Genomic DNA, 14,253 nt, shown 5'->3' with positions numbered 1-14,253 from the left:
GATACACTATATTAACAAATTGAAAGATAGAAACCATATGATCAGCTTAATAGATGCAGAAGAAGCTTTTGACAAAATTCAGCACCCATTTGTGATTAAAACTCTTCAAAACATGGTCATAGAAGGAACCTACCTCAACATAGTAAAGGCCATATATGATAAGTCTATGGCATACATTCTCAGTGGTGAAAAACTGAAGCATTACCCCTAATATCAGGAACAAGACAAGGGTGTCCACTTTCACCATTATTATTCAACATAGTTCTGGAAGTCCTACCTACAGCAATCAGAGAAGAAAATGAAATAAAAGGAATCCTGATTGGAAATAAAGCTCTCACTGTTTGCAGATGACATGATACTGTACATAGAAAACCCTAAAGATAGTATCAGAAAATTACTAGAGCCAATCAGTGAATTTAGCAAAGTTGCAGGATACAAATGCAATACACAGAAATCACTTGCATTTCTATATACTAACAATGAAAAATCAGAAAGAGAAATTAAGGAATCAATCCCATTCACCATTGCAACAAAAAGAGTTAAATATCTAGGAATAAACTTACCCAAGGAGACAAAAGAACTGTACAGAGAAAATTATAAGACATTAATGAAAGAAATCAAAAACAACATAAACAGATGGAGAGATATTCCATGTTCCTGGGTAGGAAGAATCAATATTGTGAAAATGACTATACTACCAAATGCAATCTAGAGATTCAGTGCAATCCCTATCAAATTACCTATGTCATTTTTCACAGAACTAGAACAAAAAAATTCACATTTTATATGGAAACACAAAAGACCCCACACCGCCAAAGCAGTCCTGAGAAAGAAGAATGAAGCTGGAGGAATCAACCTTTCTGACTTCAGATTATACTACAAAGCTACAGTCATCAAGACAGTATGATACTGGCACCAAAACAGAAATATAGACCAATGGAACAAGGATAGAAAGCCCAGAAATAAACCCATGCACCTATAGGTACCTTATTTTTGACAAGGGAGGCAAGAATATACAATGGAGCAAAGACAGCCTCCTCAATAAATGGTGCTGGGAAAACTGTACAGCTACATGTAAAAGAATGAAATTAGAACAGTTCGTAATACCATACACAAAGATAAATTCAAAATGGATTAAAGACCTAACGTAAGACCAGAAACTATAAAACTCTTAAGAGGAAAACATAGGCAGAACACTTGATGGCATAAATCAAAGCAATATCCTCTATGACCCACCTCCTAGAGTAATGGAAATAAAAGCAAAAATAAACAAGTGGGACCTGATTAAATTTAAAAGCTTTTGCACAGCAAAGGAAACTATAAGCAAGGTGAAAAGACAACCCTCAGAATGTGAGAAAATAATAGCAAATGAAACAACTGACAAAGGATTAATTTCCAAAATATACAAGCAGCTACTATAACTCAATGCCAGAAAAACAAACAACCCAATCAAATAGTGGGAAAAAGAGTTAGACATTTCTCCAAAGAGGACATACAGATGGCTAACAAACACATGAAAAGATGCTCAACATTGCTCATTATTAGAGAAATGCAAATCAAAACTATACTGGTCAGAATGGCCATCATTGAAAAGTCTACAAACAGTAAATGCTGGAGAGGGTGTGGAGAAAAGGGAATGCTCTTGCACTGTTGGTGGGAATGTAAATTGATACAGCCAATATGGAAGACAGTATGGAGATTCCTTTAAAAACTAGGAATAAAACTATCATAGGACCCAGCAATCCCACTCCTAGGCATATACACTGAGGAAACCAAAATTGAAAAAGACACATGTATCCCATTGTTCATTGCAGCACTATTTACAATAGCTAGAACATGGAAGCAACCTAGATATCCATCAACAGATGAATGGATAAAGAAGTTGTGGTACATATACACAATGGAATATTACCCAGACATAAAAAGGAATGCATTTGAGTCAGTTCTGATGAGGTGGATGAACACTGGAACCTGTTATACAGAGTGAAGTAAGTCAGAAAGAGAAAGATAAATAATTGTATTCAAATGCATATATATGGAATCTAGAAAAATGGTACTGAAGAATTTATTTACAGGGCAGCAATGGAGAAACAGACATAGAGAATAGACTTATGGACATGGGGTGAGGGGAGGAGAGGGTGAGATGTATGGAAAGAGTAACATGGAAACTCACATTGCCATATGTAAAATAGATAGCCAACGGGAATTTGCTGTATGGCTCAGGAAACTCAAACAGGGGCTCTTATCAACCTAGAGGGGTGGGATGGGGTGGGAGATGGGAGGGAGGTTCAAAAGGAAGGGGAGATATATATATATATATATATATACACACACACCTATGGATGTTTATGTTGAGGTTTGACAGAAAACAACAAAATTCTGCAAAGCAATTTTCCAATAAAAAAAATTTTTTTAAAGTCTTAAGAATGTCCAATGAAGATAAAACTATTAACAGTAGTTGATAAATGATATTATATAAAAGTAGGCTTCCTTGGTGGCTCAGCAGTAAAGAATGCACCTGCCAATGCAGGATACACAGGTTTTATCTCTGGGTTGGGAAGATCCCTTGGAGAAGGAAATGGCAACCAATTCCAGTATTCTTGCCTGGGAAATCCCATGAACAGAGAAGCCTGTTGAGCTACAGTCCATAGGGTCCCAAAGAGTTGGACATGACTTAGCGACTAAACAACAACAACAAAAGTTATATGGAAGTATAATCTAAATTAAGTGATAATATAGAGCTCAAAATCCTCCAAGCCAGGCTTCAGTAATATGTGAACTATGAACTTCCATATGTTCAAGCTGGATTTAGAAAACACAGAGGAACCAGAGATCAAATTGCCAATATCTGCTGGATCATGGAAAAAGCAAGAGAGTTCCAGAAAAATATCTATTTCTGCTTTATTGACTATGTCAAAGCCTTTGACTGTGTGGATCACAATAAACTGGAAAATTCTGAAAGAGATGGGAATACCAGACCACTTGACCTGCCTCTTGAGAAATCTATAAGCAGGTCAGGAATCAACAGTTGGAACTGGACATGGAACAACAGACTGGTTCCAAATAGGAAAAGGAGTACATCAAGGCTGTATATTTTCACCCTGCTTATTTAACTTATATGCAGAGTACATCATGAGAAACACTGGGCTGGAGAAAGCACAAGCTGGAATCAAGATTTCCAGGAGAAATATCAATAACCTCAGATATGCAGATGACACCACCCTTATGGTGGAAACTGAAGAAGAATTAAAGAGCCTCTTGAGGAAAGTGAAAGAGGAGAGTGAAAAAGTTGGCTTAAAGCTCAACATTCAGAAAACGAAGATCATGGGATCCGGTCCCGTCACTTCATGGCAAGTCAATGGGGAAACAGTGGAAACAGTGGCTAACTATTTTTTGGGGCTCCAAAATCACTGCAGATGGTGACTGCAGCCATGAAATTAAAAGACACTTACTCCTTGGAAGGAAAGTTATGACCAACCTAGACAGCATATTGAAAAGCAGAGACATTACTTTGCCAACAAAGGTTCTTCTAGTCAAGGCTATGGTTTTTCCAGTGGTCATGTATGGATGTGAGAGTTGGACTATGAAGAAAGCTGAGTGCCGAAGAATTGATGCTTTTGAACTGTGGTGTTGGAGAAGACTCTTGAGAGTCCCTTGGACTGCAAGGAGATCCAACCAGTCCATTCTGAAGGATATCAGTCCTGGGTGTTCTTTGGAAGGACTGGTGTTGAAACTGAAACTCCAATACTTTGGCCATCTGATACAAAGAGCTGACTCATTTGAAAAGACCCTGATGCTGGGAAAGATTGAGGGCAGGAGGAGAAGGGGATGACAGAGGATGAGATGGTTGGATGGCATCACCAACTCAATGGACATGGGTTTGTATAGGCTCTGGGAGTTGGTGATGGACAAGGAGGCCCTGGAGTGCTGCGATTCATGGGGTTGCAAAGAGTTGGACACAACTGAGCGACTGAACTGAACTGATAGAGCTCTAACTCAGTTGGTAAAGAATCTGCCTGCAATGCAGGAGACCCGGGTTCAATTCCTGGGTTGAGAAAATCCCCTGGAGAAAGAAATGGCAACCTACTCCAGTATTCTTGCCTGGAGAATTCCATGGACTGAGAAGCCTGGCAGGCTACAGTCATGGCGTTTCAAGAGTCAGTCACCACTTAGCAACTAAACCACCACCACAGAACTGAAATCACTCAATGTCACCTTATTGTAGAAGGTTTTGTGCCTATGATTATCTAGCATATATAAAATTATAAAACAAATTTCACTATTGAAACCATTTTACTAATCTCTTACTATGCATACTAGATGATGTAAAAGTTTATAAATGAATGAAATATTTCTGTGAAAATAAATGAAGATTACTAAAAGTACTACCACACAGGAGGGAGAAGAATATCTAGAGGAAAAGCAAGAGGGAGGCTTATTTTTCACTGAATATCCTATTGTTCCTTTAGAATTTTTTTACATCTAGCATGTATTGTCTAATTAGATAAATAAAATGTGACAGCCTCACACTGGTCAGAATGGCCATCATCAAAAAATCTACAAACAATAGATGCTGGAGAGGGTGTGGAGAAAAGAGAAAATCTCCTTACAGCATAAATTGGTACAACCATTATGGAGAACAGTATGGAAATTTCTTAAAAAAATAAATACAGAACTACCATATGACTCAGCAATCCCACTCCTGGGCATATACCCAGAGAAGGCCATAATTTGAAAAGATACGTGCACTCCACTCTTCATTGCAGCACTATTTGCAATAGGCAAGATATGGACGCAACCTAAATGTCCATTGACAGAGGAATGGATAAAGAAGATATCATACATATATACAATGGAATATTACTCAGCCATAAAAAGGGATGAAATGGAGCTTCCCTGGTGGCTCAGTGGTAAAGAATCCGCCTGCTAGTGCAGGAGACACAGGTTTGATCCTCAGTCTAGGAAGATCCCACACACTGTGGAGAATCTAAGCCCACGTGCCACAGCTACTGAGTCTGTGCTCTACAGCCCGGGAGCTGCAACTACTGGGCACAGGTACTGCAGCTACTGAAGACTGCCTGCCTAGAGCCTGAGCTCTGCAACAAGAGAAGCCATCGCAATGAGAAGCCCGTCCACTGCAACTAGAGAGTGGCCCCCAGTCGCCACAACTAGAGAAAAAGCCCATGCAGCAACAAAGACCCAGCACAGCCAGAAATAAATAAATAAGAGGCAAAATAATGCCATTTGCATTAACATGGATGGACCTAGAGATTGTCATACTAAGTGAAGTTAGGTAAAGACAATATGTGATACCGTTTATTTGTGGAATCTAAAATTTTTAAAAAGGTACAAAAGAATTTACTTACAAAACAGAAATAGAGTCACAGATGTAGAAAACATACTTATAGTTACCAGGCAGAAAAGGAAGGGGAGGGATAAACTGGGAGAATAGTATTGACATACATACTACTATATATAATACTGATAACTAACAAGGATGGGCGGCATCCTATTCTCCTCAGTACTTTATAATAACCTACGTGGGAAAAGAATCTTAAAAATGATGACATATGTATAACTGATTCACTTTGCTGTACAGCAAAAACTAGCACTGTAAATCAACTATACTGTAATAAAAATTACTTTTTAAAATGTGACTCAGTGATTCTCATCCTAAAGTATCATTGAGGATATCAGATCAGATCAGATCAGTCGCTCAGTCGAGACCGACTCTTTGCGACCCCATGAATCGCAGCACGCCAGGCCTCCCTGTCCATCACCAACTCCTGGAGTTCACTCAGACTCACGTCCATCGAGTCAGTGATGCCATCCAGCCATCTCATCCTCTGTCATCCCCTTCTCCTCTTGCCCCCAATCCCTCCCAGCATCAGAGTCTTTTCCAATGAGTCAACTCTTCGCATGAGGTGGCCAAAGTACTGGAGTTTCAGCTTTAGAATCATTCCTTCCAAAGAAATCCCAGGGCTGATCTCCTTCAGAATGGACTGGTTGGATCTCCTTGCAGTCCAAGGGACTCTCAACAGTCTTCTCCAACACCACAGTTCAAAAGCATCAATTCTTCGGCGCTCAGCCTTCTTCACAGTCCAATTCTCACATCCATACATGACCACAGGAAAAACCATAGCCCCGACCAGACGAACCTTTGTTGGCAAAGTAATGTCTCTGCTTTTGAATATGCTATCTAGGTTGGTCATAACTTTCCTTCCAAGGAGTAAGTGTCTTTTAATTTCATGGCTGCAGTCACCATCTGCAGTGATTTTGGGGCCCAGAAAAATAAAGTCTGACACTGTTTCCACTGTTTCCCCATCTATTTCCCATGAAGTGATGGGACTGGATGCCATGATCTTCGTTTTCTGAATGTTGAACTTTAAGCCAACTTTTTCACTCTCCACTTTCACTTTCATCAAGAGGCTTTTGAGTTCCTCTTCACTTTCTGCCATAAGGGTGGTGTCATCTGCATATCTGAGGTTATTGATATTTCCCCCGGCAATCTTGATTCCAGCTTGTGTTTCTTCCAGTCCAGCATTTCTCATGATGTACTCTGCATATAAGTTAAATAAACAGGGTGACAATATACAGCTTTGACGTACTCCTTTTCCTATTTGGAACCAGTCTGTTGTTCCATGTCCAGTTCTAACCGTTGCTTCCTGACCTGCATACAGGTTTCTCAAGAGGCAGATCAGGTGGTCTGGTATTTCCATCTCTTTCAGAATTTTCCACAGTTTATTGTGATCCACACAGTCAAAGGCTTTGGCATAGTCAATAAAGCAGAAATAGATGTTTTTCTGGAACTCTCTTGCTTTTTCCATGATCCAGCGGATGTTGGCAATTTGATCTCTGGTTCCTCTGCCTTTTCTAAAACCAGCTTGAACATCAGGAAGTTCACGGTTCACATATTGCTGAAGCCTGGCTTGGAGAATTTTGAGCATTACTTTACTAGCGTGTGAGATGAGTGCAATTGTGCAGTAGTTTGAGCATTCTTTGGCATTGCCTTTCTTTGGGATTGGAATGAAAACTGACCTTTTCCAGTCCTGTGGCCACTGCTGAGTTTTCCAAATTTGTTGGCATATTGAGTGCAGCACTTTCACAGCATCTTTCAGGATTTGGAATAGCTCAACTGGAATTCTATCACCTCCACTAGCTTTGTTCGTAGTGATGCTTTCTAAGGCCCACTTGACTTCACATTCCAGGATGTCTGGCTCTAGGTCAGTGATCACACCATTGTGATTATCTGGGTCATGAAGATCTTTTTTGTACAGTTCTTCTGTGTATTCTTTCCAACTCTTCTTAATATCTTCTGCTTCTGTTAGGTCCATACCATTTCTGTCCTTTATCGAGCCCAACTTTGCATGAAATGTTCCCTTGGTATCTCTGATTTTCTTGACGAGATCTCTAGTCTTTCCCATTCTGCTGTTTTCCTCTATTTCTTTGCATTGATCGCTGAGGAAGGCTTTCTTATCTCTTCTTGCTATTCTTTGGAACTCTGCATTCAGATGTTTATATCTTTCCTTTTCTCCTTTGCTTTTCGCTTCTCTTCTTTTCACAGCTATTTGTAAGGCCTCCCCAGACAGCCATTTTTTTTTTTTTTTCATTTCTTTTCCATGGGGATGGTCTTGATCCCTGTCTCCTGTACAATGTCACGAACCTCATTCCATAGTTCATCAGGCACTCTATATGTCAGACCTAGGGCCTTAAATCTATTTCTCACTTTCACTGTATAATCATAACGGATTTGATTTAGGTCATACTTGAATGGTGTAGTGGTTTTCCCTACTTTCTTCAATTTAAGTCTGAATTTGGCAATACAGATAAAGATTTTGCCTCAAGAATGTTCATTGTATGTAACAAGAAAATAGTTCAAGCAATTTAAATGTCCAATAATTAGGAATGTAAGTACATGACTGTATTTCCATATGAAGGACTATTAGCTGTTACAATTATTAAGATGAATTTTTTTGATAAAGATGTTTGTAATATGGAATTGTTTTATAAAAGTAAGTTGCAAAACAAGATGTATAGTATGACCTCACTTTTGTAGGAAAATATACATGGAAAAATATCTGAAAGATGTACAAAGTGGTAATGATATCTCCTGACATATGGGCCGTTTTTCTTTTCTCTCTGCTTGTTTTCAAATTATTTTCAAAATTCTCCAATGGATATGTATCAATTTTAAATTAATAAAAAGATTACAAATGTGTTTGAAAAATGCCTAAGAGAATAAAAACTTTTTTTCCCTTTCCTATGGGAAAGAACAATCTGAACACAGATCAAAATATAAATTGTGATCAAATGCTGAAATTTTATTGGCAATGTCTCTTCTTGGGAAGTAATGACATCCAGAGTTAACTACTATGCAATATTTTACCAATGGTGTTGTCTCTCTAACGGTGTGTTATAGGTAAAGATGTGTGTTAGTCGCTCAGTCACATCTGCCTCTTTGCGATCCCATGGAATGCAGCCCTACCAGGCTCCTGTGTCCATGGAATTGTCCAGGCAAGCATACTGGATTAGGTAACCATTCCCTTCTCTGGAGATCTTGCCCACCCAAGGGTTGAACCTGGGTCTCCTACATTGCAGGCAGATTCTTTACCATCTGAGCCACCACGGAAGTACCCATGTTAACTCCAACATGGTAATATGGAGTGATTTCTCCCTGTGTGTAAATAAGTTTTATAATGTTGAAAAACTGTTAGACTAACATATTTATGATGTGTTATTAACAAAGGAAAATGGTAGCTAAAGTACCCAAACTAACAACATGGAGACACCAGACATCTTGAGTAGGAGACTGTTTTTTCTTTAAACATGGTTGTTAAATGCCACGAAGTAGGTGGCAATGCCTTAACCATATGGATGCTGTGAGGCCCAAGGGCCTCTTCCATTCTTGTCTAGGAGAGTGTGCTAACCTTCTCTCCTTTCATACAACACAAGTGGGAGATTCTTATAGATTAAAATGGATTAGCGAGGCTGTGGCTAGATGGTGGAGGGTCTTGTACAGCTTGCTGAGGATGTAGAATTTTTTCTGTAAAGATGCGAACCAAGTTGTATTTCTGAATGAAGACTCAAGCTGCCTGTAGAAGATAGATTAGAGAGAGTAAATACTAAAAACAGTATACCTAGATATTTATAATTTCTTTAAAAAAATTTCTCCTATGAAGGATAAAAAAGAGCAAACATGTAAGCTATTTAAGTTTCAGCTTCAATTTTTTTTCCAGAAAAAGATGTATGATATATATAAATACAGAACCCATAGCAACTGCTATGTAAACTGCTATAATGAAAATAGCTAGTAATATGCTTAAAGTTGCATTTTACTTTGATTAAATATTAATAAGAAATTACATTAAATTGGAACTTACTTTGTCCTTATAAATACTCTATTAGACAAACCAGGCAGGGCTTGGGTGTTCATTATAAAACAGCACAGGCTGACATGCCAAATTCTCCTAAATGGAATTCACTTAATACACTAGATTCTATAAATCTGCTCAGTCATTTTCCAGAGCTTGGTATCCTTAGAAAGAGGATTGTTATTGTTAAATCCCTACATGGCTGCTCCACACTCTGAGAGCCGTCAGCCTCTCCTGGGGAGAGCCTCAGGAAGCACTTGCCAAAATAAAGCACGAGAAGATGTCCCTTTTCCTATCTTATTCCAAGATTTTTAGGGAAAATGTTTTTAAAATGGTTTTCTTTCCTGATCTAAAATCAGAAGTTAAAAATAGTCAAGTGGTATTAGTTTCCTTACAAAATTTAGATCTGTTAGAAATATATTTATGAGAGTGCCGCCTCTGTCACACAGTCCCACAAAGCTGATCCTCAGTTTCCTGTGGTTGGGAGTGGCATGGTGAGATACATGACAGATGATGAGATCCAAGTAGCCAGATGTTACTGAATAAGTAAACTCGGATCCAGGTTCACATTGGCCTGGCTCTCTTTTAGAGAATATAGCTGAGCTCACATAATTCAAGGGCTGATCTGAAATTTACCTCGAGTAAATAAAGAAGAGCAGCCCCATTCAAGTCAGCCAATAGAGCTGGATCCTTTTAACTCAAGGTCAAAATAAACTTTGTGTGTGTCCGTCGTTCAGTCCTGTCCAACTCTATGCAACCCCATGGACTGTAGCTCTGCCAGGTTCCTCTGTGCATGGGATTTCCCAGGCAAGAATACTGGAGTTGATTGCCATTCCTTTCTCCAGGGCATCTTCCTGACCCAGGAGTTGACCCCTGTCTCCTGCATCTCCTGCGTTGCAGGCAGACTCTTTACCGTCTGTAGTATTTTGTGACTCATAAACCTTCCCACAGTTATATATACACAGTCATGAGCCTCCTTAAAATTTTTTGAAGTGACTTTATCACTTTTGTACAGTATCATCTGGCAGGATTCCAATGGAGAAAGGGCGGGAGGGGGAACTAGACAACAACTCTAGAACTTGGAACAGGAAATCCTTGAGGCCTGGTGGAGTCACTCTGTTCTAGCACAGAGATAAAATTTATCAGTATATTTATTCAGATCAAGGTGCTTAGATGAGGAGGTTTTTTTTTCTTCTTTCATATCTTACCTTGCACAGAACTTTAATATTAGGAAGCCTGAAAGAAGTCTAGAGAGTTCAGGACCATCTCAGTTCAGGTTGCCATGGCATTTTCTATAACTGAGCCCTGTACCTCTTCTTGTTGATGATGTAAAAATTATGCATATGATGAATAAGTTACTACCAAAATTTAATTAACTTGATGTTTTCCTTTTGCTGTTCTGGGACAATAAAACTAAACACTATTACAAAGTGTAATATGTAAAAAAAAAAAAAGAAAGTAAAGTCATTTGTGACTTTATTGCCTGTTTCTCAGGTTACAACTGAATGCAGGTATTTTGATTTAGTTAAAGGATATGGAAAGCACCATCAATGATCTTTACTGTGGTAGCACAAGCCTGCTGCTACGATGACATCATTCTCCTTTGTATCCGTGTTAGAGAAACTGGTCTGGTCTCTGTAATGGTTTCTTTTCCAGCAATACTGAGGCTCATAAAAAACTGACTCCTTATAGCTTTTCCCTCCATATGCTTCCTTTTATTAATATATAAAAGCTTAGTTTAAAAAATTTGACATTTCAGTAATTTTTGAAAAAGATATTTCATTTCCCTAGATTTCTCTTTTAGTCTCAGACAACAGTAATTCTATAGTTCAGTATGATGCTGGTCTTTGTGAAGCTCAAGAGACAAAGCCAGACACGTGTGCATACTGCAAATTCCTGTTTTTCTTCCACAAATAACCTTTGTAACTTGGCAGCATAGGTCTCCTCTCCCTCCCCTCTTTGGCTGGGAATGGAGAGGTGGCAAGAAAGTTGTTGGGACATCTGCTCAGAAGTTTTCAGACATAAAGATTTAGAAATATTAACTAATGACTTCAATGAGATTTTAAGTTTAACATCAGTAATTACAAAATCCATAGATTCTATGCCTCCCGAAGGCTGGGTAGCTTTCTTTGGAATTTATTTTTTTTTTGGCATAAAAAGAGAACATGCTATTAATTAATATGCAAGTAATATAATTGTATCTTTTAAGGGTACATTTGAAACACTGTGTTTAAATTACAGGAACATAATATTTGGTAATTTTCTATTGCATGCCCAGAGATATTAAGATTTGCTCCGCATAGTTCATCATTTATTCAAAATTGATTTTGGACAGGCTCTAGTTTGATTACATTTGAATAGTCACAGTTTTGTCATATTGTTGCTAGACAGCAGCACAAAGATAAAAACAGCCAAAACAGCTTTGTCAGAGGACAGTCTACTTAGCACAGTTCCCAACCTGAATCCTTTCCAGGCTTTCTGCTTCCCTAACCTCAGTTGTTCTTTTCAGATGAAGATAAGCTGACCCCTGCTAAGCATCTTCTTATAAAGAGGTTCATGACAAATGCTATCTTTATAAAAAAAATTCCACAACTGCAGGGTGAAATGACCCTACAGGAACTTGTCTTCTAGCACTGAAGAACTTCTGTGAGAAGAGCATTAAGACCTTGTCTTCAGTTGATTGATCAATGCATTCATTCTGCATCAACAAATATTCATTGAGCATTTGTCATGTGCAAAGTAATAACAGTGATTCAAGAACATGCAAAATATAATCTGTCCTTGAGGAATTTACAGTCTTGAAGAAGAGTAAAAGATGTATTCAACAACAGTTTGCCTGTCAGAACTGGATCATTATCTGACTTTTGCATTGTACAGATGAAGGAATTATGGCAGAATGGTGAAATGACCTGGCCAAGCCACACCCCTGGCATAGAATCACTGGGAAAATGGCAAGACCACTGGCTATGGAGCAAGTCACTTATCCATTACTCACTGATGATACTGGACAAATTACTAAAAATCTAGTGAGCTGAGCCAGACCTCAAAAGGCTGATCTGGGTTGAAAGGCTGGTGAGAAGAGGAACACAGACTTCCTCCAGGACTGCTTTCACTCACGTTTACTGTGTGACCTGGAAGCAGGAAGTGTGAAGTGTACGTACAATATAAGGATGAAAACAAGCTGATGAAGCTTCTCCATGCCTCCCTAGGGCCTCCCAAGGGCCTCCAACTTCAGGCCCTTGGCTGAAGTTCCGTTTCCAGGGCTCCACAGAGAGTGAAAAACCTGCCAGGTCAAGGACTCCAGAACCACAAACCATGGCCTTTCACACTCAGAATACCATAGTTCGGAGAAGGCAATGGCACCCCACTCCAGTACTCTTGCCTGGAAAGACACTTCCATATTCCATTTCTCAATGCTCTTGGGGGCCTAGCACAGGCCAGCCTTCTATACCTGCTCAACTTCAGCTCCCTAACCTATGATATTTAATAGTATATCTATTCTAAGCCTAAGGCAAGATGGCCTATGTAAAGTGCCTAGTATGGTGCCTGACCCACAGAAGGTGCTTGCTAGATGGCTCTCTTAGTTGAGGAATTGACAGTAGGATTCAAGTCTGATAGAAGGATTCAAGTCTCTCTCTCAGCCTAATGCTCAGCCATTTAATACACAAATGGAAACTGCTATTTAGGAAACTTATTCACTTTCGAATGATACATTAAAGGGAGAGATAAAACTCATTATTTGCAGAAAGCACTACATGTATAGATGTCCTAAGAAATCTGTTTAAATTTATTATCCCATGAGTTTATCAATGTGATCAGGTTTATAATGAATTTACCATAATTAGATGCTTTAAGTTCAATAACTTAACAGCCAGTTCAATAACATAATAAAAAGGAAATAAATTCCATTCCAAAAAAAAAAAGAGATGGGATGAATAAATTTAACAGAATTGCCTATGAAATTTATAAAGAAGATTTAAAGACTTATGAGCCATATGTAAAGAAAACTATAAAGGTATATTAGAATGTATAAAACAAGATGAGCAAATTGAGATATATATTATCATAGGCAAACACATTTTATCAAGTAAAATTTACTATTTGTTAAATGTTAAAATTCTGCACTAACAAGCCATAAGCTATGATGCTGATCTAGTTCCTAGAAAATTCTAAAACAAAGTATAATAATTAAATGATTAAAGTAAAGAAGTGTGGGACATATAGAAATAAATTTAATGTATCATATAACTATCATAATTAAGAAAGATAATATTTATTTAATAATTGCCTAATTCTATTTCTTTTTTTCTTTTTTTTTTTAAATTTTATTTTATTTTTAAACTTTACATAATTGTATTAGTTTTGCCAAATATCAAAATGAATCCGCCACAGGTATACATGTGTTCCCCATCCTGAACCCTCCTCCCTCCCCAGTCCATCCCTCTGGGTCGTCCCAGTGCACCAGCCCCAAGCATCCAGTATCGTGCATCGAACCTGGACTGGCAACTCGTTTCATACATGATATTTTACATGTTTCAATGCCATTCTCCCAAATCTTCCCACCCTCTCCCTCTCTCACAGAGTCCATAAAACTGTTCTATACATCAGTGTCTCTTTTGCTGTCTTGTACACAGGGTTATTGTTACCATCTTTCTAAATTCCATATATATGCATTAGTATACTGTATTGGTGTTTTTCTTTCTGGCTTACTTCACTCTGTATAATAGGCTCCAGTTTCATCCACCTCATTAGAACTGATTCAAATGTATTCTTTTTAATGGCTGAGTAATACTCCATTGTGTATATGTACCAAAGCTTTCTTATCCATTCATCTGCTGATGGACATCTAGGTTGCTTCCATGTCCTGGCTATTATAAACAGT

The 14,253-nt window shown here is 38.4% G+C and overlaps 1 protein-coding gene and 1 non-coding gene across 8 annotated transcripts in view; both read right to left on the bottom strand.

Moving 5' to 3' along the window:
* The window catches only part of ACYP2 (acylphosphatase 2), a 193,203-nt gene that overhangs the window by 40,446 nt on the left and 138,504 nt on the right, over positions 1–14,253 (bottom strand). The window contains exon 4 of one of the 7 annotated variants that reach the window (XM_006044745.4): positions 8,297–9,092. The exons of the other annotated variants lie outside the window; for them this stretch is intronic. Within the exon in view, the coding sequence (XP_006044807.1) occupies positions 8,963–9,092 (130 nt within the window). The 3' untranslated portion in view covers positions 8,297–8,962. Of the gene's footprint in view, positions 1–8,296; positions 9,093–14,253 lie in introns of those variants that run through there. 7 annotated transcript variants of the gene reach the window in all.
* Positions 8,822–8,949, bottom strand: LOC112578279. Its single transcript, XR_003102577.1, has one exon. It is a non-coding gene; the product is annotated as a U6atac minor spliceosomal RNA (small nuclear RNA).

The sequence above is a fragment of the Bubalus bubalis genome, chromosome 12 (assembly GCF_019923935.1).
Source record: "Bubalus bubalis isolate 160015118507 breed Murrah chromosome 12, NDDB_SH_1, whole genome shotgun sequence".
NCBI classification, from domain to species: Eukaryota; Metazoa; Chordata; class Mammalia; order Artiodactyla; family Bovidae; genus Bubalus; species Bubalus bubalis.
Note: the sequence above shows the minus strand (reverse complement) of the source record. Positions and strands in the feature narration are given on the sequence as shown.